The 26,829-nt window shown below is 37.5% G+C and overlaps 1 protein-coding gene across 10 annotated transcripts in view; it reads right to left on the bottom strand.

The window, feature by feature from the left end:
- DMD (dystrophin) overlaps positions 1-26,829 on the bottom strand; it is a 2,236,915-nt gene that overhangs the window by 737,004 nt on the left and 1,473,082 nt on the right. For all 10 annotated transcript variants that reach the window (XM_024988361.2, XM_024988358.2, XM_024988360.2 and 7 more), the window contains 2 exons: positions 13,123-13,224; positions 1,674-1,782 (listed from right to left, as the gene is read on the bottom strand). In XM_024988361.2, coding sequence (XP_024844129.1) covers positions 1,674-1,782; positions 13,123-13,224 — 211 coding nt within the window. The remainder of the gene's footprint in view (positions 1-1,673; positions 1,783-13,122; positions 13,225-26,829) is intronic.

The following is a 26,829-nucleotide window of genomic DNA, read 5'->3' as shown; positions in this document are numbered from 1 at the left end:
CATAAACCCATAATTATATCAGAGTTCAATAGAAACAAATTATTGGAACCAAATTTCTTTAGAGTTAGAGAATCTGAGGCTGAATATGAGGAGAAAGCTAGAGAACAAACACCAATAAACGATTATATAGGGACAAACTATGCATGTGTGCTGAGGGAACCAAAAATTACAGGTCATAAGAAGAAATAAACCTGATATAATTCATTGAAGATAAACACTGATAGAGAAATTTTAGTGTCCCAGATTGACCAAAAAAGAGGAAGAAGAAAGAATTCTCACACATCTTTTTAAAGTATCTGATATCAAATTTAACTCTGATGTCTTCTTAGAAACCCCAGGGGTACACAAGACACACTGTTCCCAGATTGTAGAGCATCTCTAACCTAAGCACTGTTTATGCCTTCTACTGAATTATCATTGTGCTACCTTGGGTGATCTTTCCATTGTGGTATATTTCTAATTGATATGAAATAAAAATCAACTTTACCTGAAGAACCATAGTTAAATACTGCAAATATCTGATCTTTGAAAAGTAGAAAAGGGAAAAAAAAGAAGCAAAAAACAAGAACAGAAAAAAAGAGATGTTTTTTAGTTCTATCTAATTATAGAATTGGTATAGCAGAAAAATTTTTTGGCTCCTTGCCCATGGGACTCAAAGCCAGCCTTAATATTGCCATGAGATTTTATGCATACCTTCTACTAAGAAATGAATAGAAAGTGAAAAAGAATAGACTGAAAATATGCAGTAAAAACAAAAGTTAAAACTACAGCTAAATGAAAAAACATTTCTCCCCCAAGTCTACTTGTGGTAGTCATGGTCCATTTTCCTTTTTCTTGAACTAAAAATGGAAGAGCTCTTAAGACTGTCTTCAGATGGAACAGAGGGAAGTGCTAGGGGGACTGTGTGTATTTCTGTGGTTTGGGGAATTTTTATATTTTTGGTAACACTGCATGGCTTGCAGGATCTTAGTTCCCTGACCAGGGATTGAACCTGTGCCCTCTGCAGTGGAAGCACAGGGTCTTAACCACTGGACTGCCAGGGAAGTCCCTGTGTGGGCATATTTGAATAAGATTATCTAAAGGATATAGGAGATGGGGTCCTTACATATTTAGTCTTGGAGGCTCTACCCTGATTCCCTCTTCAGGAACAACACACCCATCAGTCCGACTAGAAGCACTGATAGTATTCCTTACTGAGAATTGCCTTTGGCCCAGAAGACTCTTCTAAGATTTCCTTTTTCCTTCCAGTGGGCAGCCCCTGGGCAAAGGCTGGCTGGTTCAGGAATACAAAGGCCAAGCTCTATTCTTGCCATTCAGGAGGGCTCTGGACAACCTACTCAGCCCTAAGGCTCCTGTGGAGTGGGCTGAGGCCTCTCTTGCAGTCAAATCACCCTGCAGCCCCTCAGCCCCTTCTGCTATCTCTGCTATGGGTCTTTCTTCACTGTAGGTACATTTCTGGAGAGCACACCCCTATATACTTTGGTGACTCCATATGCTCAATCAATCTCTTTCCAAGGAACCTAAGCTCTAAGACATTTTGCATTGTAAATAACCCAAGTTTATTCCTATTTTCAGCATTGCAACTCATTTTCCCTTTAACCCAGGGAGCATCTCACTGTTGTGCTTTCGAGCAAATGTCCAAAGCCACAGAGGATGCGATCCAGCAGACTTACGTGCTCCAGTTGCTGTCAGTCCAGGGACTGGGCCAGGCCACTTTGCCCTCAGCTCTTGAAGTAAGTGGGTTACCGCCTTCCACTCCGAGCTCAGATCTTCTAACTTCCTCTTTAATAGAAAAGCATGCATGTTATTTATTCGATTAACATCTTGCAGTAACTTAATTCACCGAGTTATTAATTTATTTTGTGAATACATTATTGTATTTCTATCATATTTTACTTCTAAATTAACTTTTCTGGGTGGAATTCCTTTCAAAGGTATTTCAATTAAATACTTCAACCAACCTCACTACAAATTTTTATTGATTGTTTGCTGCATACAGGCTCTTGCTCCAGGCACAATTTCATTGAAAGGACAAACATAGAGTGCAAACATTATTGAAAGCAAAACAAATAAACAAAAAATGTCATCTCAGCAATTGGCTTGACTGTTTTAAATAGTATCTAGTGTGGCTGCATACCAGAATTTTCCAGAGGATGTTAAAATTATCTTACTGCCCTGGCTCACTCCAGATCAATCCTATTAGCAACACTTGGAAGGAGGGGCTGAGGTACACATGGGGATAAGCCTCTGAGTCCACTTCAAGGAAGTACTCTTGTCCCAAATGGTGAAGAACATGTCAGTAGACATCCTTCAGGTGTCAGGTGTCAGTTCCTTCTGGGACTGTCTCTGCTATGGTGATCTACCTTGCCTAAGGACTTGCCCTTCCCAGGGTGGCCCTTATTCAAAGACTGATCAAGGTGAGAGTATAAAGGCTCAGCCAATTTGGTTCAAAGCAGGACCATTTTGAGGGTCATTTTAGCTGCAGTAGGGTCAGCCAAGCCTGTATATGGTCAGTGACGTGTATATGTTAACAAGTGGCTCTCTGGGGAAAACAAAGAAACAAATTGATTTTAGTGTTTGCTAATTTCTGTGGTGTAGATTGTCCAACTATAGCCAATTTTAGTTACCAAAAGAACATCAAGTAGCTCACAAAGTGTCTGGAAATTTGCTAATAGGTCCTCAGGAACAGATCCAAGCCACTTCCAGTGTAACGCTGGATAATCGTAAGATAACTTACTGTCAATAGAATGTGAGGAGAGGTAATATCTGTCAGTTCTGGGCTGATCCTTATAAAAATTGAGTGAGGTTTCTCCATCCATTCTTTCCCTTTCCACTAGCTGGAAGCAGAGAACTCAAAGGTCCTAGGTCAAACTTTCTCAGTGGATTGGGGGGATAATTTATCATAATACTTTGGAGCAGTGGTTCTCATATGTTGGGGCCATCAGAATCACCTGGAAGACTTGGTAAACCACTGACTGCTGGCTTTCATGGAGAAGGCAATGGCACCCCACTCCAGTACTCTTGCCTGGAGAATCCCATGGACGGAGGAGCCTGGTAGGCTGCAGGCCATGGGGTCGCTAAGAGTCAGACATGACTGAGCAACTTCACTTTCACTTTTCCTTTCATGCATTGGAGAAGGAAATGGCAACCCACTCCAGTGTTCTTGCCTGGACAATCCCAGGGACGGGGGAGCCTGGTAGGCTGCCATCTATGGGGTCACACAGAGTCGGACATGACTGAAGCGACTTAGCAGCAGCAGCAGCAGCTGGCTTTCAACCTTAGAGTTATAGATTCAACAGATCTTGGGTAGGGCCCAAGAATTGACACTTCTAACAATTTTCCAGTTGATGCTGATGTTGATGGTCAAGGACCAGAGCCTAAGGCATCCATTATAAGCAATGAATTACCTAGCCATCCTCAATGGAATAGATATGTATCATCCTTGATAAAAATAAGAAAATAGGTCTTAAATTATTTTCTATAGGACTTAATTTTCTTGAAAAACCCCACTTAAGCAAAGCTGCAAAGGGAATAAATACTAAAATAAATAGTAAAAAGTTATCACTTCCTATTTTAACTATCATCTGTGCTCTTAAGGTAATTTATTCTGTCTGACCTCATGTCAAGTCAGGGCTTTTAATTTCTTCTCCCAGAGTACATGCTGTCAAACATTTACTATCACATCAATGAATATTATTTCTTTTTATTTATTAAAACATAAGCCTTGAATCTAAAAGTGAACAACAACAACAAAATGCCTCTGATCAGTGAGGAAAAACTACCATAGAAAGTCATGACACGTGGAAGATATTTTTCTGTTCTGACATCAGAGCTAAACATTGAGAATTAAATATCATCCAAGGCTGGTGAATTTATATATATATATATATATATATATATATATATATATATATATATGTATGTATTTGGTCTTTTGATTCCCCTGCTAAATTACAGTGAGTTTCCAGGGAAAGAATAATAAGAGGAACTAGAAGTTGTTGATAACAACAGCAACAACAAATAGCAATAGATATTAGGGAAGAGACAATAAATGTAAAAGTAGCTATCTGAAAACATCATGATCTTAGGTCACTTATTGAAGGGATAAGGGTGCGGCAAATGGTCTTATACGTTATATAACCTATAGGAAGTCACCTGTATATGCTGAGAGACAAAGAGGGTGAGAGGAAGAGAGAGAGATTAGAGATTGACTTACATACTGCTGAGATCTGCCCACTCTTACACTCAGCAAGCATATGGCCCCATAGTGAGTAGGCGAGGAGAGATGGGAATTTGCTGTTTCTACAGTTGGCTTTGGTTTCACTTTCTTCTCATGGTGTAAGCATCTCACTGCACTGAGTTAGATTTTAAATATTTAAAGTATTTATCTAACAGCCTGCCTCTGAAATAAAATTAACTATTTCATCTGGGTCTCAACTGAAGATGCAGTGATCAGTACTGAACTTCGTACTCCATGTGCACAATGAAATTGAGCAGGACCCTGTGGGGATCCTGGGCACAAAAACCTTTCTCTGTCCCTTATTTCTTGTTGGTAGGAAATACGCTTCATTCAGCCTCCATGACTTTCCCTGTGTTCCAAAGCTCAGGTTCAAATAGTTGCTAATCAGGAAAGGGACGGGATGCAAAGACAAGGGAGAAACAGGCAAGAAACAGCAGAGCAGCCTTGATGCAGGTTCTTGGTTCCACCTCAAGGGATACACAGACAATATATTTGAGCTCTTCTGCGGAACTAAAACCTCCAACAAATGGAAGATGTTAACTACTTGATGAAGCATTCTTCATTCCAGAGACAAGGTTTGATAACCTCAAGATCCACAGAAGCTCATCAGGAGACCCCTGAGGCCAGATTAAAGAAATGCAGGCCTTGCACACACCCTTATCCTTATCAGCAACTCAGCCCTTGAACCATTTCCATAAAACTCCTCACCCAATTCCCCCACATAGGGACACACAGTTTTGCCTGGCAAAGCGATAAAGCTAATCTCTTTTACTTCACCCAAAACTCTGTCTCTGAGATTCAGTTTGGCACCCATGCTGAGAAGCTTTTTCAGCATCAGTAACTGTACAATGAAACAGAACAATAATTGATGCTTATAATGATGACCCTGAAAATTAAGAAAGTTTTAAATTACACTACGTTTTAGTATCTGAAATCCTGGATTTCAGCCCTAACTCATTACACTGGTTTTGTGATTACTAGCAAAATCAGTACTCTTGCCTGGAAAATCCCATGGACGGAGGAGCCTGGTAGGCTGCAGTCCACGGGGTCGCGAAGAGTCAGACACGACTGAGCGACTTCACTTTCACTTTTCACTTTCATGCATTTGAGAAGGAAATGGCAACCCACTGCAGTGTTCTTGCCTGGAGAATCCCAGGGACGGGGGAGCCTGGTGGGCGGCCGTCTACGGGGTCCCACAGAGTCGGACACGACTGAAGCGACTTAGCAGCAGCAGTAGCAAAATCAGGTAGGTCAGTCAAATTCATCATCCTTGAAACATGTATATAATATTACTACCTAACTCATAGCTTTGTTGGATTAACTAAATGAGATCTTTTATATGAAAAGAACTCTGTGAACTGTAAAGTACTATAAAATTGTTCGTTAGTTATTATGCACTGCTTAATGAAGCAAAACAGAAGATAGTCAATAAAAGTTTTCATTAAGATAGTTAAAATTAAAATATTTCAGTGCTTAAAAGATTTGGTTTAGGTTATCCTGAAAATAACATGTTTATATATTCAATTCTCTTTTATTAATACATAAAACTCTGAATGGTCTATTCATTTATTAGAATGTTATTTTGCCCATTGTTTTTTCCATATGGGTAAATAAGGTTTATATGATTTCAGATGTAGAAATTTAAAAAATTAAGTAGTAGCCCCCAGTGTACCACAAACATCTGATACCACAAAGAAGCTCAGAAGTGTATGTTAACCAATCTTTCATAAATATTAGCAAATGATATCACATAAAATGGCTGTAGATTTTGATTCAGCTGGTCACAAAAACACTCTTGCAACTTTTCAAGTACCTGCTGCACTTAGAGTTGAAATTGGCTATTTATATATTATGGATAAATATATATTATGTATATATAAATGTATATTATTTATTATATTTATACTATTGGTATTATTATTAAATTAATTAATTATTACATTTATTATTATAAATATAATAAATAGTATATTATATATAAATTTACATGTTTATATATAATAAATAATATATATTATAACATATATATATTCTATTTCATTTGGTTTTGCTTTCCTTTTTTGTTCCCTGGCCTGTGCCCTTATTTTTTATTCTCTCATCTTTTCTATTCGGCTGTAAAGTTCCTTCAGATAGCAAAAATGTTTGGCTGCAGCAACTAATGCAGCATTCTTCACATAATAGACTTTAAGCCGCACCCATAAAAAAATGTAAAAGGTAATGATTTGCTAATGATGTTAATCTTTAACCACATTTAAAGGAATCAAATGCATGTCTAAATTCCAACATCTTTAAATATAAAATCAGTGGGATACTAGTTATGAAGTCCTACTCTTGATTAGGTGTCCAGAGTTTTCAGACTTTGAATATGCTAAGCAAAACTGCAGATCCCAGGATTTCCTCACAAGAGCTCAAAACTCAACAGTCATAGTAGATTCATGTTTTACCAAAAAGGTGAAACTCTGAGATCATTTTTTTTAAAAGGGAAAAATGAAATTCATTCTAGGGGGCATTTGTACCTGAGCATTATTCTCTATTGTGTGTGTGTGTGTGTGTGTGTGTGTGTGTGTGTGTTTATAATTTCCCTGGAGTTAGTCATTAAATGTTAAGACAATTATATCAAACTGTGAAATTTCTTCTTTATGAAGAGTGAAAATTAATTACAAAAAAATTATTTCTGAATATAGGTTCCTTTTTAAATGTAAAATGGAATTTAACTCTGAACTACTTATGTTTGGGATATTCAAAATTTTTAAATCTTGTATTTTTCTCTTGTGTTAATGTTTGGCATGATATTAATGTCTGTTATATAAATAAATAAATCATCCTATGACTTTATATACATAGACATACATATGATTATTGTAACTGAAACATCTATGTCTCCATGTCTGTGTCTATAAATGCAATTAATACAACTGAGGACGAGAGGTGAAATTCAGATCTCTAAAATGCTTGTCCAGTTTCAGCATGAGCTACTGAGTAAGACTAAATTGAGACTCTTTCCCAAAATATTTTCTCACAAAAGAGTCAGTTCATATTAGCTTATAATGTCTTTTGTGTTTCAATTGTTTTATTTTGAACAACAAAGTTCAACAGTACCCTGAAATACTCTCAAGAGATATGAATTTGGGATGCATAGAGAAGTTATCTGCCAGAATTGGTTAATAAAACAAAAAGGAAGTAAAGAAAATTGATAAACTATTAACAATTATTCCTAGGGTATACCTTCACATTTACCAGTGGTAAAAGTCATTGTAAACAAATGTTTTAAAGATAGTTTTAAAAAGCTAAACAATAAGTTATTCTGATGGGGTGATATATAATTCACATCTAAGAATAATGAAAAGATTATCTCTCCTAATATTTTGGGAGTGGGCACTGAAGTTAGGGATAAATATTCCAACGATAACATTGAGGAAGTGAAAACCAGGCCTTCTGGTAAATGGCAGTTAGCTAGGTATGATGGTCTCAAGTAAACATCAACAGCCACAGAAAATAAACTATACAGAGATATGGACATCCAAGGGCCATGTTTGGGGTAAGACAGAGCCAAGGCCATTATGCCACCACAAAAATGACAAATAGGAGGCACTGTTACTACTTCTTAACTCTGCCCTGCTTTAATCCTTTCACCTTCCAGATAAAAACTGGTAGGTATATTCTTAATTGTCTCTGGAGAGAAAGCTTTGACTGCACCATTTAATTAAAACACTGCCATATTGCAAATAACTTAGAAGGAAGACAGTAAGCTCTAGAATTCTGGAATATATGTGTGTGAGTGTATGTGTGTGCATGTGTGAATGAACTCTTTTCATAAAATACAAATGTGGCAAAAGCAATATTCTTAGTGTGCTATTTTATAAAATGTGAGATTTCAAATATTGGAAGTGCTAATCAATTAAGAAATTAAACATAACTAGGCATTTGACAATCTCATCCACATTCCTAAATGATTCTATCAATTGCTCAAAAATTTATTATAAATTTTATCTTCTCATTGGGAAAGCGGGGTTCTCCTTATATTCAGATCAGATCAGATCAGTCGCTCAGTCATGTCTGACTCTTTGTGACCCCAATAATCGCAGCACGCCAGGCCTCCCTGTCCATCACCAACTCCCGGAGTTCACTCAGACTCATGTCCATCGAGTCAGTGATGCCATCCAGCCATCTCATCCTCCGTCGTCCCCTTCTCCTCCTGACCCCAATCCCTCCCAGCATCAGAGTCTTTTCCAATGAGTCAGCTCTTCGCATGAGGTGGCCAAAGTACTGGAGTTTCAGCTTTAGCATCATTCCTTCCAAAGAGTGATTAGCACTGATTCAATCTCTCATGGTCAAGACTTTTTACTCAGTTGTAAAACTTATTTGCATTAAAAAATGAAATTCTGATACCCATCTATTAATAAATTATAAAATCTCTCTAATACTGTTACTCCCTATAATTCTTCCCTGAACTGTTTCTATTACCATTGACATGGAAATTGTGTTTATCAAATGAGTCAATCAAAATGGATCTGTTTATCTGGGGGATAGACTCATATCTGTTATCTTGCTATTGATTCTGATGTTACCAAAAAAAAAAAAAAGTTACACCATGTAAATGAGATAGCCTGATAGATGATTTATAAAGATCCAATTACTGTTATAATGTAATGTGTAATTGGGAAACATTTTCACCAACAAGACACCACTTGACATTCTATATTGTATATAAATTTTTGGATGCACATCTGTTGTGAGTGATATATTTTGAATTATCAGGCAAAAAAAAAAATAAATAAATAAACCCAAAGAGTTTTTCAAAATTTCAAATGTTGATGTTGGCAGTAGAACAAACTCAGGAGGGGGAAAAAAACAGCTTAATCTAGTTAATTAACAACAAAACAGCTGGGAAAATGAAACATCCCTGGTTGTGACTGACTATAATTGAAAATGACTAATGATGCTGTCATTCTGCAGCTTATATCGGAGGAAATGATGCCTGGAAGATGGTAATTGCCCTCTTGACCATTTGTTTATAGCAATTATTTTTGTGTTAAAGGTTGGGGTGGAACCCTTTGGCCAAATATAGAAAGTTCCTAACACCTCATTTTTTCTCTTAACATTAAAAAAAAAAATTCAAAAGCGGTAATACAACATATTATTAGATTCATGTTAAGATTTTTCTGGATAATTTAAAAAGTTAGCAAAGCAAACCAGCTGGTGTGATCTTATCACTTCACCAAGTAACTAAGACATTTTAAATTTCATTAATGTTCTCGGTTCTAATAATGGAAGGTGATATAAGTATTTCAAAATATATACACACATTTAAAAAATTTTAACAGGAAGAGTGGCGTTCCAAAATTAAAGTTAAAGAAAGTGAAAATATAAGAGAATGCCATCCAAATGCTTAAGTTCTAAAGAACTAAACAATTTTTAAGTCAAATAACAAATGGCTTTTCTTTTTTGTAGTAAATATTGTTGCTACTGAGGGCAGTTGTCTTTGTTGCTTTTTAACTGCTAAATTCGGGGCTACTGAGGAACCTGCTCATTACTCTCTGAAAATGGAACGTATTAAAATGATTCCCCCAACAGCATTACCATAAAGTATTATTACCAAAAGTATAGCTTAAGCACAGTATTCAACAATTTACTGAACTTATCCAAGCAATCTTCAACAGCTTCTGAAGTTAAGAGAAAGGAACAAGGTACAAATCAAATGAAATAAAAGTGTGTGTGTGTGTGTGTGTGTGTAGGGGAGAGAGAGACAGAAGAGATAGAAAGCAAAACAAAGATGCTTACTTCTTCAATTATCTTAAGATTTTCCCAGTAAATTTGCATCACAGATCTAGTGCTACATTTATGTCATTAGTAGAACTGTCTCCTAATGTATGTTTGATCTTTAAGAGGAAGTTCTCAAAGAAAATAAGAAATTGATCAGTTATGGATGACAGAAAAATAAACTAAAATTTTACCATCTTTGAAAATTAAGGAAACCCTAGAGAAGTTGATGAAATGAAGGGTAAAAAAAAAAACCCCCAAAACTGAACAGGGATGAGCCAAGCTCTTTAAGAGGACTCAGCTTGGGAGGTTAGCGTAGGAGGTAAGCAGACAGCTTGTCTGATGTGGAATGTGGAGGTGCCAATAGACAGCCAATTTTCTAAGAAACAGAACCATTCTCTGCTGTGTCCTTAATTAGAATGTCTGAAAGTGGTGGACATACTAATTATCCATTTAAATACTGGATCTTATATACACACCATGAGGGATTTTCATTTTCCTTTGAAAGACTATCACCATCTTCTTTAGAATTGTTATATTTTCCAAAGAATTGTTATATTTTCCAAATGTACCTCCTCCCCAAAACAAAAACCAAACTTTTGTCATGAAAATGTATTGCAGGCTACTTGTACCCTTTCTCCTTCTATTAAAGGGTGAGAAACCTGAAAGTTAAGGAGGAAAGGCATCAGGAATAGTAAAATTTAAAAATTTTGATGTATGAAGTCAAAGTTAAATGCACGGTTGATTTATGTACTATCAGAGCAGTGGCTTACCCTTTAGAAAAATCATTCCTAATCTTTAAAAATAAGTTTTTGATCCATGCAGAGATTTAAACAGTTCCCCTCGCTTGGTACCTTGTATTGCTAGGTTCCAGGTTTTGAAGGATGAGGTAGTTTTTTTGTTTGTTTGTTTGTGATTTTTTGTCTTCATTTTTCTTTTTTGTCAGCTTTAGATAGCATCCTTTAATATTTTGTTATTACACAGGAGGAAACCGCTCTATATCCTAGCTTCTTTCCCTTTTCCTCTTCCAACATTTGTCAGCTTTCAGAGTGCTTTTTTCCTTAATGACGAGGTAGTTCCTGAGCCTCTAGTGTTTCAGGCTACCAGATGCCCCAGCTAATCTTCAAGAATTTCCAAGGTCATGCATGGTCCTTATCAAAAGCTGCACATGAATATTCCATTTCTCCTCACTCCTGATCTCCTGAATCAATTTTGCCCTTTGGCCACTAGGAACCTGATATGGTGATTCCTCTCCCAACTTGAGGGGTAAATGGCAGAGCGGGGATGAGTTTTCATTTAAGCTGTGCTTCTCTGCCATGAACTGATTTGAAAGGACATGGTGAAGGAAGGGAAAAGAAAAGAAAGACAAGGGCTGACTCTACACAATGGTTTCCAGGGATGTGAAAGACAAGGAAGTTACCACCCTGCCTGCTCTCTTATTTCAGGAAGGTAATCCCCCTCTTCTGTCACTAATGCTGCAGTAGAAATTAGAGACCCCAAGAGGTGGCAGATCCCAGTTCTGAACTCATAGTGGCCCAGATTTTGAGGATATGACCGATTAGCCTCAAGGTTTGGATGGTGTACGTACAATGAATACACATTTTCTCATTGACTTTCAATGAAGGCTCTGCCTCTTTTTTTGCATAGGCTCAAAAGCAAAAGCCAACTGTAAGGCATATTTGTGATCTGTAGCAATTATGCCAAACCCTGCATAAACTCTTTGAGTATGTAGAACAGATCTACAAAATGGTCCATTTGTCCATCTCATTGCTTGCTATGAAAGTCACTCTGTTAATCAAGAAAGGTAGCTGCTTGGGACTGGCTTTCTCTAGTGCACCAAAAGAAACCCTGAAACTTGCTACTTTCAGGACCTTTTCTATCTCTCCAATCTAAAAACTATACATGTTGTTACTTTATGAAAATGATCATTCCAGGCCTGGACTGGATGCAAATTACTTTGGGAGGATGTTAGGAGTGGGGACAATATATTCCTGTATAAATGTCTATGGATATCTACTGCAAAATCTGGGCCTTTCAGCACCTGCTGTTTGGATATTACATTTAGCCCAAACCTTTAAATTTACCTAAGAAAAACCCTCTTGTAAACTGTAAGGAAAACCAACAATTTTCTAGAAATGAAGCTTGGGCCAAGCATAAGCAGTGACCTTGGAGACAGAGTGTAAGTCATGGTAATGTTATTTGCAAGGACACACTAGTTCTGTATAATGAGGTTATTGACCTGCACTGTTTTAGAGCAGTTTTAAACATGAGGGTGAGGCTCACTAAATCTCAGCCTGCAACATTAGCTAGAGAAGCCAGGACTGATCAATAAACAGCCACCATTACAGGCTCTCGGGAACCTTCATCATAATGGGGGCCATTATAATTTTGGTCAGGTACAAAAAATAAGGTAACCTATATCTAACTTCTATTTATCACTTGGACTCTCATTTGCAAATGAAAACCATTGATTATCTATTTTTTGAGAACGGAACTGGTTTTCCATTTCTCTCCTCATGTAATAGCCTGTGAATAAATGTGTCCCAGACTTCAAAATGCACATGAGGAAAGGAAAGAAGTAGAAACCTTTCTCTCAGGCCAGCTTTTTTTTTTTTTAATCAAAGAGAGAAGCAATTACATGACATTTCACTAAAAATTCTTGACCCAATAAAGTATTGATGCCCAAATGCTGATTTTCCTCTTTCATAAGAAAGAGCAATAGAGAAAAGAAAGGTCATGGACCATATTGTGATTCTTTACAGCGGCTGGAGACAGACAGTATGATGCAGTAGCTTGATCTGAATGAAGCCAAACACTATGAAAAGCATCAAGCCTGGCAAGCAACGCAATAAAGCCTCAAAGAATTTAATCTACCTTGAAGGTGGGACTACTTTTTGTATTGATGGCAGCGCACCAGGACAGAAATAAGTCCTTTAATGCAATAACTCATTAATAGCCTTAAGATCACAATATATAAATAGGATATGTTGATCAAAAAGACAGCTCTGCCTCTGCTATTGCAGGATGGCCAATATTTCTTTACAAGTTATTTCATCGATTATAAATAGGGGAAGCATAACCCATTATGAGGTAATGGATGTTGCTATAGGTTGCTTCATTACCTTCACTGGCTCAGTGGCTGGTTTTTCCTTGTACAAATTCTGCCCTTTAGACAAAATCCCTTCCACATCCGGCTGTTTAGCTTGAACTGCTACTTCAGTTTCCTGGGGAAAAAGAGCACATACAGTGCAGATTAACTTCACAGTTAGCAATAAAATTACTAAATTTAAATATATCCTTGGAGACTCCACATGTATTGCAGATCAATTTCTGTGCAGTACAGAGGGGCACAAAGTAGTTTTCAGTGCAGAGAAAAGAAATAGAGGTCTTTGCATCACATACGAAAGTTTAAAAAAATTACCTCCAATTTACTTGAATTATCATAATACTATTACGTAGAAACAGAGAAGATATTTGCTATTTTTCAGAAAAGGTAAAATGCAGTTATAAGAAGTATGATCTATGCATGTGGTCAATATGGATAAATATGATAGTTAACTCCAATAATCTCAGTAACCATAATGTCCATTTTACTACACACACTTCTTATTTTGGCTCTGAATCCCAAATTTTGTTTCGAGATATTTAGAAACCAAACAAATCTTTCCACATCACTGTCAAAATGACTAACTTTCTTTCCAAAGAGTTAACACTTAAAGCACAGGATCAAGACTGATTAATTATTAAGCAGTCAAATTAAATAGACCTTTTGAGGAATGATTCAGTTATCCTTAAAAATCTGCTTTCCTTAGTCTGGAGAGGACTGCAGCCTGATCATATGACCAAAAAACAGGACCAAACAAAACATTACATAACAAAAGGAAAAAAAAAAAAAACCAAAACACCCTCTTTAGATACATGAATATAAAACTCTTTGCCACTGGCTGCTCTCTAGCTCTCCTGAAGAGAGGACCAAAGAAATGTGCATAAATTGAAGCTGAAGGAAGTGAAGTTAAATATTACAGAAGACTTTTTGGATGGAGCACTTGTTAAACAGTAGGATGGAGTATCGATTAATCAATGTCAGGCGTCAGTCAGGGCCTGGGCAATCTTCCCCAGATAGCAATTCCTGATTAACCTGCATCCTCTTCCTCCCTCTCCTACCCTGAAGCCTCCCCCCACTGCGGTGTGTACGTGTCTTCATGCCACTGTTTCCTTTCTCCACTGCGTTTGTCCCTGCTCTCTCTCAGCTCATCCAAGCAGGGTGTCCTCTGAACCAAAATTACTACAATCTTATATGGCACAGTAGGGTTTCTTATAACTTGTGGGTGCTCATCACATGCTCCTGAGAAGGATTATTTCTTCAGTTCTTATAATAAATAGCAGTGGGAGGTAGCCACTTGGTTAAAAGAGTCCACAACATTAACTCTATGTGTTACATGGGTATGCGTGCAACACACAGACACACACCCACACGTCCTTTAGGGACAATAATTATGGAAGAAACAAACCTAAAATTTTAAGTATTAACTCATTCTCTATGATAAAAAGTTCTAAATGTGATTTTTTTTTTAAACAGCAAAATTGTAACAAGTTTAAAATCAGAGTGTACTTGGTGAGGGTTGGATCTTTCCTTCTTCCCTTGGAATGATTTACAAGGGCACCCAGTCCAAATTATATACCTTCAGACAATGAGCACAAATAGTCAACAATTTTACTACTGTTTCATGGATGCAGCAAATGATTAGTACTAACAGGTTCCTCTCCCTGCTGCCCTGAGCGGCACACAGATTTTTCCAACCAGGGATTGAACCATTGAACGGGTGACCTCTGCTGTGGAAACCTGGAGTCTTAACCACTGGACCACAGGGAAAGCTCTCCCTGCACTCAGTCTTCAATTGAAAATAAATAATTCCAAAGATCACAAATAATTGATGCCACTCTTTAGGAGGCACTGGTAAACAAGCAGGGCTAAAAGACTGCATTTGCTATGACAAGGAATTCCCTCAGGAAATAAACACACACATTTTAATTCATAAAATCTTCACTGGCAAATGAACAGAAAGAGTAGCAAGGCTGACATGAAGGCAGTCCAGATATTACTTAGAGCTCCAAGTTCTAAGGAGGTGCTTATTAGATGGGCTACGGGATGCCATGTGAAATGTCTATGTTTTACACTTAAAGAAAGTAAAATATTCCCTCTACAGGCCACTGAATTCACCCTAGATTTAGTTCTCTGATGAATGAGCATTGCAAAGTCACATCATTTCCATTAAATTTTTTTTTTTTAATTTTTGGCCACACCACACGCAAGCAGTATCTTCCCTGATCAGGGCTAGAACTCCAGTTCCTTGTACTGGAAGCACAGAGTCTTAACTACTGGTGGTAATGGTGGTTTAGTCACTAAGTCATGTCCAACTCTTTTCAACCCCATGGACAGTAGGCCACGAGGCTCCTTTGTCCATGGGATTCTCCAGGCAAGAATACTGGAGTGGGTTGCCATTTCCTCCTCCAGGGGATCTTCCTGACCCAGGGATTGAACCCTCATCTCCTCTGTCTCCTGCTTGGCAGGCAGATGTTTTACCACTGAGCCACCTGGGAAGCCCTCCTTAACCACTGGATCACCAGGAAAGTCCACATCATTTCCATTTGTAGAAATATTTCCTAGTACCATGTCCTTCCAACAACACTATTGCCATCTCTTCATCCTTTAATGAAAAAATGGAGAGTTTAAGTACCTGGATGAGATTAACACTTGGTCCAACAGAAACAGAGCAATGGGTAAGAGAAATAATATTCAGCTCTTAATTCTTTGTGAGTACTTCCCCTTTATGATTTTTTTTTTTTGAGAACTAGGTATCTGATTATACATGCCTTTGATAAATCACTTTAGAAAGGCCATTTTGAAGATAACTTTCTACAATTTACCTTACTACATTTATTTGCAATGTGAATTTATTATTGAGGGTCAAATATTATTGCTTGAAGGATCAACTGTAGTAAATCTGATTAAATTCCTTTCATATGTCCCTTAGTATAGTTTTCTTAAGCTCATGCAAAATAATACACTATGAGAAGCTGATGATCAAGCTGAAAAAAATGGAAGTATATGTGAAAAAATTTTTAAAAATTGATATCCCTTCATGCAATTAAGATTTGACATGGAAAAATTTTAAAGCAAACAAACAAATACCAGCCAAATCACATGACTATGCAAAGATAAGAAAAAGCTGCTGAAATCATTAACTGTGCTGAAAATATCAACAAACTGCTACAGTGATATTAAGTGATTCCCATCAAGTGATATAATAATATTAACAAAACAGAGTTTCTGAAACATTACCATGTGTCTGGGCCTTCCTGATTGCTCAGATAGCAAAGAATGTCTGCAATGCAGGAGACCCAGGTTTGATTCCTGTGTCAAGAAGATCCCTTGGAAAAGGGAATGGCCACCCACTCCAGTATTCTTGCCTGGAGAATTCCATGGACTGAGGAGTGTGGCGGGCTACAGTTCACAGGGTTGCAAAGAGTGGGACACAATTGAGCGACTAACACTTTCACTTTACCACGTGTCAAACACTTTATTTTTTGTACATCTGTCCTCGTACTTACACTCCTACAAAAAGGGTATTATCTGATTTTGCAGATGATGAAACCAAGAGAGATTAGGTCAATTTTCCAAGGCCATATAGCTTGCAAATGGCAGAGATGATATTACCAGAAAGTGTGTGTCACTAAACCTCCACTTCAGCCTACTTTGTTGAGTAGAGCATGTGTGTGTGTGTCTCTGTGTGTGTGTATGTGTGAACACACATGCATATGCTAAAACAGGCAGTCATGCTTCTTACTATAATGTTATTTTTTTTCTCCTCTTTATCTCCAGTGCATTCTATAGTATCATTCCAATGGGTAAATGAGAGAAAATCCTATCTTTTCCCACAAAAAATAAATTCTTACATAGCCTTTAAAAAATTCCAAGAATGTCTCTTTGTGGGTTTGTGAGTGTCAAACTGATGATATCCAGGTCAGAGAATTGGTTTGAGTAAATCTTTTATCTCCCCAATGACCTCACATTTTTATATGATTTAAGATAAGGTGAAGAAGTTCACCACTAAAATGGAAACATGGCTAATTATAGTGGCCACTTTTTTCTAAGTAGAAAGTGTTAAACTTCAAAGAAAATTCAGACAAGAATGTCTTCATGGGATTTCAACCAAAAAAACTCACTTCTAATAACAGAACATTTCCATTTAAGTTTTTTCTCTGCCTTATTTTTAATATATCCTCTGTAATATAAGATTGTGCACCAGGAGTTAAGACCCTTATGATATAACTAGAGTTTTTTTTTTTTTTTTTTTAATCATTGTACTGACATTTCACTACAATCTTATGCATAATTTTAAGTATGTAATTTTTATTGAATAGGTAATAGGAACAACCATTAATACTCACTAGGAAAATATGGTACTGCATTTTTAAAAAATCCTGCCTTGATAGGTATTCAAAATGGAGTAACTCTAAGCACCTTCCGTTTTATTTCTTTTTAGACAGCATTACTTATACTGCTGGTAGTGTTGGTCCTGACAAGCAGTGAAGCAATGGTTAGTGATTAAAAAAGACTGAACAGCACCTTTGGGGATGAAAGTAGCAACTCATATGTGAATTAATGTACACTCATATTTTTTAAAGAATTTATTCATTGACTATTATTTTTCTAATTCAATATTAAACTGATAGTATGCACACATTTCTTTTTAAACTAGAAGTTTGGTGCCGCTAAGGATAATATAAGAGAGACATATTTTGCCTTGTTTTCCTTAGTTATTTTTAATTTCTTTATATTTCTATCATTTTACTTATTGTTAACCTTAGAGTGTATCTATCTATATATATACACACACATATATATATGTGTATGTGTGCATGCTAAGTCACTTCAGTCGTGTCTAACTCTTTGTGACCCCATGGACTGTAGCCTGCCAGGCTCCTTTGTCCATGGGATTCTCCAGGCAAGAACACTGGAGTGGGTTGTCATTTTCTTCTCCAGGGGATTGAACCCGCATCTCCTGTGTCTCCTACATAGCAGGCAGATTCTTTACCATTTTCACAAAGTAAAAAGGATATCAACAGCCTTTTCACATATGTTCCAACATTCATTTGTGCATTTCCCAAACATTTATTTAATATTTACTATATTTCAAAGTCTTGGCTAGGAACTGGGAATGATACGTGGCAGAAGGATACAGCCAATCATGTATTAAACTTGGACTGCAACAGGTGAAATGACTAGCAATGTTCAGTGTACAATGGGGCATGGAGGAGCAACTGATCAGGTCTGTGTTTGAGGGACAAAAAGAGAGTAGGGGCAGGCCTTATTGGAGAAGAAAGGTTTGAGCAAAAACTTGGAACACAGACAGCTCAAGTGCCTGGTTGACAAAGGAATGGATGATGGAAAAGTAGTCAAGAGAGAATCTGGTGTATGCAAAGCCTGGAAACAGAGGCAGCATGGAGATCCCATGTGGGGAAATGGGAGGAAATGATGCAGGAGCAGAAGCAAGGACCAAAGGAAAGAAGGAATTTTTATATCATCCTCAAGACCTTAGTGGAGAAACCACAAAAAGGTTTTTAAACAGGGGAATTACACTTTGATTTCTAATTGATATTCTAAAAATGAATATATATGAATCTCTGAATAGGTAGACAGATCTAACATCCATCTAATGTACAGTTTTCCACTCAAACAAGCTGTCTGAATAAGATACATATGCTGCTACTGAAAACAGAGAAAATATATAAAGATGACAACTATATTCTTTAGCAAACCTAAGTACCTCTTCATTTAATTTCCTTATTTATAAAGAGTATTTCCTGCCATTTGACTGTTTTGTCAACCACCACAATCAATGGTTTTTCTATCAAGTCTAAGATATCATGGATAGAAGAATGACTATTATGTCATGAATTGCTAAGTTTAAAAAAATTAACTTTGGAGGCACTTTTGTGGCAAATACTTCAATTTCAGAGATGTTGAGATATAAAAAAAAAAGATTTTGGAATCAATTCTAAGATGTTTGTGAAAATTATGATTGGCTTATTAGTTCATTATTATTCACTGACTGTGTGAAAATGTCTGCCCTGTGGGTGAATATGCTCTCTTCCCCATTGACTTTGGACTTCACCATGTGCCTCATTTAGATTAATAGACTGTGGGCAGACATGACTGCATGACAGCTTTGAGCTGGGTCTTTAAAGGCAATTCAGGATTTGTTAGTACCTCCAGTTCCTGTCTTTTACCATGAGATAATAATGTATCATAAAGGAGCTGCTCTTTCAGCCTGGGTTCTGGATGAGAAGACATTTGGAGCAGATCCACAATCTAGGATGAGAAAATCTCATCTTGACCCATAGTGTGGAGTAAAGCTGCCACTGATCTGCAGACACATGAATGGTTAATCAATGTCTATTGTTATAAGTCACTGGAATTGGGGGGTCATTTGTTACTGCAGCAAGAGCTGACAATTACAATATTATAGTGAAACAAACATACAGTTTTATGGGAAGAAAAAAAAAAACAAAAAAACAAAGTAAGCCTTTAAAATAAATGTTCCCTAGTCACGTATATTGACTGCACCGTCTCTCATTCCACATACAAACTGTTTGCTAAAAAGGGTGGCAAGAAACGAAAAATAAAATGGAATCAATATTGTGTTAGAGCCTGACTTCTCTGGCCTAGATTGTCAGGCAGAGTCTGACAAATGAAGGCTGATGGATGGAAAAACATAACATTGTGCTGTTGAGTTTCTTTCTCTTTCCCTTCATGCTGGGTGACTGTTCTTTTATTTATCTACAATTAGGATTGCTAGACCACAGCAACACAGTTCTCCTTCACTGTAACGGCAGCCTGTCAAGTACGTGCCAAGCTGATTGACAAAGAATGACAGTTTCTCTCTCTCCATTCTGAGCTAATTAAGGGCAGCCCACCAAAGGGACGCTTTCTTCTGATTTAGAGATTTATGGATTTCAAAAATAATCTGTCCAAATATACAAAATATAATGCTGTATTGATTTTTTAAAGTGGCAAGTGTTAGGAAGCCAAGAAGAGAGAATCTATTAAGGGACATAGGCTATTCAAGGCCAACCAAAGAGTACACATAGGTACGACCATCAAATAATGAGACTGATAACCAGAAGCTACTCTTAGAAGCCCTCCATTCATAATGATGGGATTTCAAAGTCCTTTAGGCAGTAGAATGCCTTTGGCAAGTGAAATCTTACCCAACTCTCCCCAGCATCTTAGTTAAGTCATTCAGTAAATATATACTGAATATAAGAGCATCTATTATGTTCTAAATTCTGTTTTGATACTGGATATATAGCAGTGAATAAAATAGAAACATTTTCTGTTCTTGTGAGCTTCACATTCTAATGGGGACCATGGACAATAAAATATATAAATAAATTGAAAGTGAAAGTTGTTCAGTCATGTCTGACTCCATAGTCCATGGAATTCTCCAGGCCAGAATACTAGGGTGGGTAGCCTTTCCCTTCTCCAGGGGATCTTCCCAACCCAGGGATCAAACCCAGATCTCCTGCATTACAGGCAGATTCTTTACCAGCTGAGCCACAAGGGAAGCCCAAGAATACTGGAATGGGTAGCCTATCCCTTCTCTAGTGGATCGTCCTGACCCAGGAATCGAACTGGGGTCTCCTGCATTGCAGGCAGATTCTTTGCCAATTGAGCTATCAGGGAAGCCCAAAATATAAATTATGGCACATCAAAGGATGAAAAGTGTTAAAGAGAAAAAATAAAGTCTCAAGTGGGGATAGGAGATGTATGTGTGGGCTAAGGGAACATGCTGCTGCTGCTGCTAAGTCGCTTCAGTCATGTCTGAGTCTGTGCGACCCCATAGAGGGCAGCCCACCAGGCTCCCTATCCCTGGGATTCTCTAGGCAAGAACACTGGAGTGGGTTGCCATTTCCTTCTCCAATGCATGAAAGTGAAAAGTGAAAGTGAAGTTGCTCAGTCGTGTCTGACTCTTAGCAACCCCATGGACTGCAGCCTACCAGGCTCCTCCGTCCATGGGATTTCCAGGCAAAAGTACTGGAGTGGGGGTGCCATTGCCTTTTCCAAGGGAACATGGGAGGTGGATATTTGAGAAAGTGTGTCCAGGGGAAAAGCCCTCATTGAGAAGGTGACATTTGAATAAAGATTAGGAGGAAGTAGGGGAATGAATCATGTGGTATTTCAGGGAAGGGCAATACATGCAGAGGAAAAAGCAAGTGCAAAGGCCCTGGGGCAGGAGTGTGCATGACATGATCAATACAAGTATAGGGAAGCCAGGGTGAGAAAAGTCTACTGAGCAAGGGGAGAGTATCAGGAAGCAAGCCAGAGAGATGGGGGAGGGTAGGTCCTGCCGGGCAATGATATGAGGACTTGGGTTGAGTGAGAATAGGAAGCATAGGAGGGTTTTCAGCAGAGGAGTTATGTGACCTGACTTTTTTTTAAACTTATTTTTTAATAGATCATTCTGGTTGCTGTGTTAAGATTAGACTGAAGGAAGACAGAAAATAGATAGTAGTTATAAGCAGGCTCCCAAGTGGGTTCGTTAAATGTACATTGCTTGGAGGCAAATACTTGTTTGTAGAAGCCTGATGCACTTACTCTAAAAATCTTTATAGATACAGTTCTTAAATGACGACTAAATCTCTGATCTAATTCAGTAGCAACAAAGGACACTCACTGAAACTGCTGCTCCCCAGGTTTTACTATGTTCCTAGGTCCTTAGTGGAGAAGAATGTGGGCTCTTGACTGGTTATCTAAATGCCAGTCCTGGCATGAGTTAATTGCAATAAAGACCAAATGGCCCATAAATCCTAAAACATATTCTAAAACCTTTGCTATCTGGCCTTTTGAAGACAAAGTTAGCCAGTCTCTGATCCAAAGGAAAGGTTAGGATTGGCATCAGTGACTCTCAAAACCTTCAGGTACACAGAAAAATTATATGGGCTGTTATTTATAAAGATAAAACACAAGCAACATTTTGTCTTTTATCTCCTTATATTGACTCATAGACATGTCAAACAATTTATAGTTATACTTTAGAGAGGGCTCAACAAACAAACATTTTAGGCCTTGTCCAAACTTGGATTCTATCACTGTCATGTTAAAGTAGCTAGAGACAATACATAAACAAATGAGCATGGTGGTTGTGTTTCAATAACAACTGATTTACTAAAACACATGGTGGACTGAATTTGGCCCTTGGACTATGGTGTGCTGACTCCTGCTTTGATGTATTATAGTGTTCTTGGAAGTAATCAGACTCAGGAATAAGAACCTGTGGCTTCTAGGCTTATCAATTTTGGAGATGGGGCAAGTTACTTAAATTCTCTAATTTCAGCATCTTTAATTATAAAATGGATGAAAGTGACGGATACTGTGGCTAAAGGGTTAAAAACAACTTCTGCCCCTCTGCATGAGACTTTGGGGCTTCCTTGGTGGCTCAGCTGGTAAAGAATCCATCTGCAATGCAGGAGACCTGGGTTTGATCCCTGGGTTGGGAAGATCCCCTGGAGAAGGGAATGGCTACCCACTCCAGTATTCTGGCCTGAAGGGGCTGAAGGGAGATGCCTGATCACACCATCCTGGGAAGCTATGCTTCTCTGCCTATGGTCAATGGCAGCCTTGTTCAGTTGCGTATAAGGCTTGCTGATGGGCTTGGCAAAAACCTTTTCTAAGATCCACATTTTATTTGCACAAATGTGCTGCTCTGAATTGAGAGACTATAAATGATGGTATGTCATAGTCTAATTGACAGCACTTTCTTCTTCATGATAGATAAAATAATCATTCATATTCTAATCAATAGTGTCTTAGAAACAATTAGATATGGTATATGACCAGGATATTCATGGTAGGTCAGGATCAAATGATTTAGTCTATGCAAAGGCAATACTGTTACAATTTATTGAAAACTTACTAAGTATCAGGGCTTGCCTGGTGGCTCAGACAGTAAAGAATCTGCCTGCAATGCAGGAGACCAGAGTTCGATCCCTGAGTTGGGAAGATCTCCTGCAGAAGGGACCGACAACTCACTGCAATATTCTTGCCTGGAGAATTCCAGGGACAGAGAAGCCTGATGAGTTACAGTCCATGGGGTCCCGAAGAGTTGGACATGACTGAGCGATTAACACTTTCACCCTCACTAAGTACCAACATTCTGCCATGCACTTAACATTAATCATTTTAATTAATCTCATTCAATCTCCATTGTAGAGCCTTTCAGCAGACATGGTTCAGATTTTAAAAGGGAGGTTAAGAAACTTGCCTAAGGCACAAGCAAATGGTGGATGTGAGATTTGAACCTTGGTCTGTCTGATGCATGTCCTGCACACTTATTCACTATACTATAGGTTACTTGAATTTAAATATGATACAGATAGACAATTAGATTTTGTTTGATAAATCACAGGGTTTAGAACCAGAATAAAATAGTTTTGATTCATATGCAATTTTAGTTTAAATCAGGGTTTCTCAACCTCAGCACTACTAACATTTCGGTCTGGGTAACTGTTTGCTGTAGGGGATTATGTATTGTGAGAGGTTTGCAGCACCCCTAGTCACTATTTATAAGGTGCCAGTAGCACTTCCTCCTCTCTTTTGGATGTGCCAACCAAAAGTATTTTCAGATATTGACAAATTCCCCTGGAGAATAAATCACCCCTGATTGAGAACAACTGAATTACTGAATACATGAATGAACAAATGAAAGACTGTCTAACTACTCATGGTCTATATTTCCAGTGTACATGAAATACTAGGATTTCATATGAATACCTTTCCTTTTTCTTTGTGGAATGTTGTTTGCAACTCTATCCATTTACATATTTTTTCAGATGTACTACTATGCACACTATGACTCTTAAACTACACTTGAACATGGTTCTGATGAACTCTAACCATAGTTGAATTTTTCCCTTCCAGCTGAATTATCCATAAAAACATTGCTTTAAATAACCCAAAGTGGTTAAGGAAGACAGATTTTAACAGATTTTTAAAAATCTTTGGAATAGAGACACATGTATAACAAAGTAGTTTTTCCAGGTCTCTGAATCCTCTTTTTCTTGCTTTGTACATTCACCTTGGCCAGTGGTATTTGCATTATTTTCAACCAATATAGCACAATCCTAAGTTATCATCCATGTGGTAAATGGACAAGTTTCTTGAAGTCTTGACAGAGATCATTTATTTTAAAATCAAGTATTATCAAAAAGAGTAGAAGTTTCTTTTTAAAATATAAAACAGCAGTTAGGGGAATTTTCATTGAAAGCAAAGAAAAGAGGAATTCAATCTGACACTGTAATTGACACACACTTCAAATAAAATTAAAGGTGCTTTGTTTTTTACTGTTAAATGTTGTACCAAAATCATAGTCATTGTCTAAAACAACTCTTTCTAAAGTCTTCAACAACTCATAAACTCAAGGAATCAAATGAGTAGCTGAATTAAACTAGTATTAAAAAAGCCACAACAAAATATCTGAGATTTCTCTTCTAAATAGCTTTTCCTTAAGCATGTATAGAAAACAAAGCAAACGTGAAGGTTTCTGAAAAGAAGAGAAACAACATATGATGGAATAAAGTTGTTTCTTTGGTTCATACAACATGTTAGCTTTCATTTTGGTTCCCAGGTCTTCAACTAGTCGGCCATACTTAATTTTTATGCTCTTGCAACTTTCTATGATTTGTACCATTCCAGCAAAGTGATCATATTTCATTTTTCTCCTGTAAAATCTATGATAAGATTTCAGGTAAGGAATTATATTTTAGATGTGTATAGCTACTAAAATTCGGAATATACAGATGACTCATACCATCTGTAAGAGAAAGCCAACAATTGATAGAAAACTGGAAAAGAACAAAATAGTGCCATCTGCACCAACATAGATATACCTAGAGATTATCATACTGAGTGAAGTAAGTCAGACATAGAAAAATAAATATATGATATTGCTTATTTGTGGAATCTAAATAAAAGGGTATAAATGAACTTACAAAATGGACATAGAAACACGGATGTAGAAAACAAACATGGTTTCTAGGGGATAAGGTGGGGGAGAGATGGGATTGACATATATTCACTACTACTATATAAAACAGATAGTAAGGACCCACTGCACAGCACAGAGAACTCTACTCAATACTCTGTAATGGCTTATATGAAAAAGAATGTAAAAAAAAAAACAAAACCAGGGGATATATGTATAACTGATTCACTTGCTGTACACAGGAAACTAGCCCAACATTGTAAATAAACTAGACTTCAAAAAAAATTTTTTTAAATAAAATTAAGCAGAGTCAGGTGTAACTTAGTGAATAAACAACAAGAACAACAACAACAAGCCAAGTATGTGAATAACCAACTCATAGACAACAAGTTTGATGCACAAGAAATGAAAACCTGTTCAACCAGATACACAAATTAAATTAATAAATTCATGTCATTTTCTGTTACTGTGGAAAACAATTTATGATATATAATAAAGATATGAATACTCTAATGTCAGTAGTACTCTACTGTAAATAATACTCTAATACTCTAATGTCACACTCTAGCAAAGTAATACTCAAAATTCTCCAAGCCAGACTTCAACAGTATGTGAACCATGAAATTCCACATGTTCAAGCTGGATTTAGAAAAGGCAGAGGAACCAGGGATCAAATTACCAACATCCGTTGGATCATTGAAAAAGCAAGAGTTCCAGGAAAACATCTAGTTTTGCTTTATTGACTACACCAAAGCCTTTGACTGTGTGGATCCCAACAAACTGTGGAAAATTCTTCAAGAGATGGGAATACCAGACCACCTTACCTGCCTCCTGAGAAATCTGTATGCAGGTCAAGAAGCAACAGTTAGAACCGGACATAGAACAACAGACAGGTTCCAAATTGGAAAAGGAGTACGTCAAGGCTGTATATTGTCACCCTGCTTATTTAACTTATATGCAGAGTACGTCATGAGAAACACTGGGCTAGATGAAGCACAAGCTGGAATCAAGACTGCCGGGAGAAATATCAATAACCTCAGATATGCAGATGACACCACCCTTATGGCAGAAAGCGAAGAACTAAAGAGCCTCTTGATAAAAGTGAAAGAGGAGAGTGAAAAAGTTGGCTTAAAACTCAACATTCAAAAAACTAAGATTCACGGCATCCGGTCCCATCACTTCATGGCAAATAGATGGGGAAACAGTGGAAACAGTGAGAGACTGTTTTTTGGGGCTCCAAAATCACTGCAGATGGTAACTGCAGCCATGAAATTAAAAGATGCTTGCTCTTTGGAAGAAAAGTTATGACCAATCTAGAGAGCATATTAAAAAGCAGAGACATTACTTTGCTGACAAAGGTCTGTCTAGTCAAAGCTATGGTTTTTCTAGTAGTCATGTATGGATGTCAGTTGGACTATAAAGAAAGCTGAGTGCCAAAGAATGGATGCTTTTGAACTGTGGTGTTGGAGAAGACTCTTGAGAGTCCTTTGGACTGCAAGGAGATCAAACCAGTCAATCCTAAAGGAGATCAGTCCTGAATATTCATTGGAAGGACTGATGCTGAAGCTGAAACTCCAGTACTTTGGCCACCTGATGCGAAGAATCGACTCATTTCAAAAGACCCTGATGCTGGTAAAGATTGAAGGCGGCAAGAGAAGGGGACAACAGAGGATGAGATGGTTGGATGGCATCACTGACATGATGGACATGAGTTTGAGTAGGCTCTGGGAGATGGTTAAGGGCAGGGAACCCTGGTGTGCTGTAGTCCACGGGTTTGCAAAG

Source organism: Bos taurus, chromosome X (genome assembly GCF_002263795.3).
Source record: "Bos taurus isolate L1 Dominette 01449 registration number 42190680 breed Hereford chromosome X, ARS-UCD2.0, whole genome shotgun sequence".
In the NCBI taxonomy this organism is placed as follows: domain Eukaryota; kingdom Metazoa; phylum Chordata; class Mammalia; order Artiodactyla; family Bovidae; genus Bos; species Bos taurus.
This window is presented reverse-complemented; position numbering and strand designations above follow the sequence as displayed.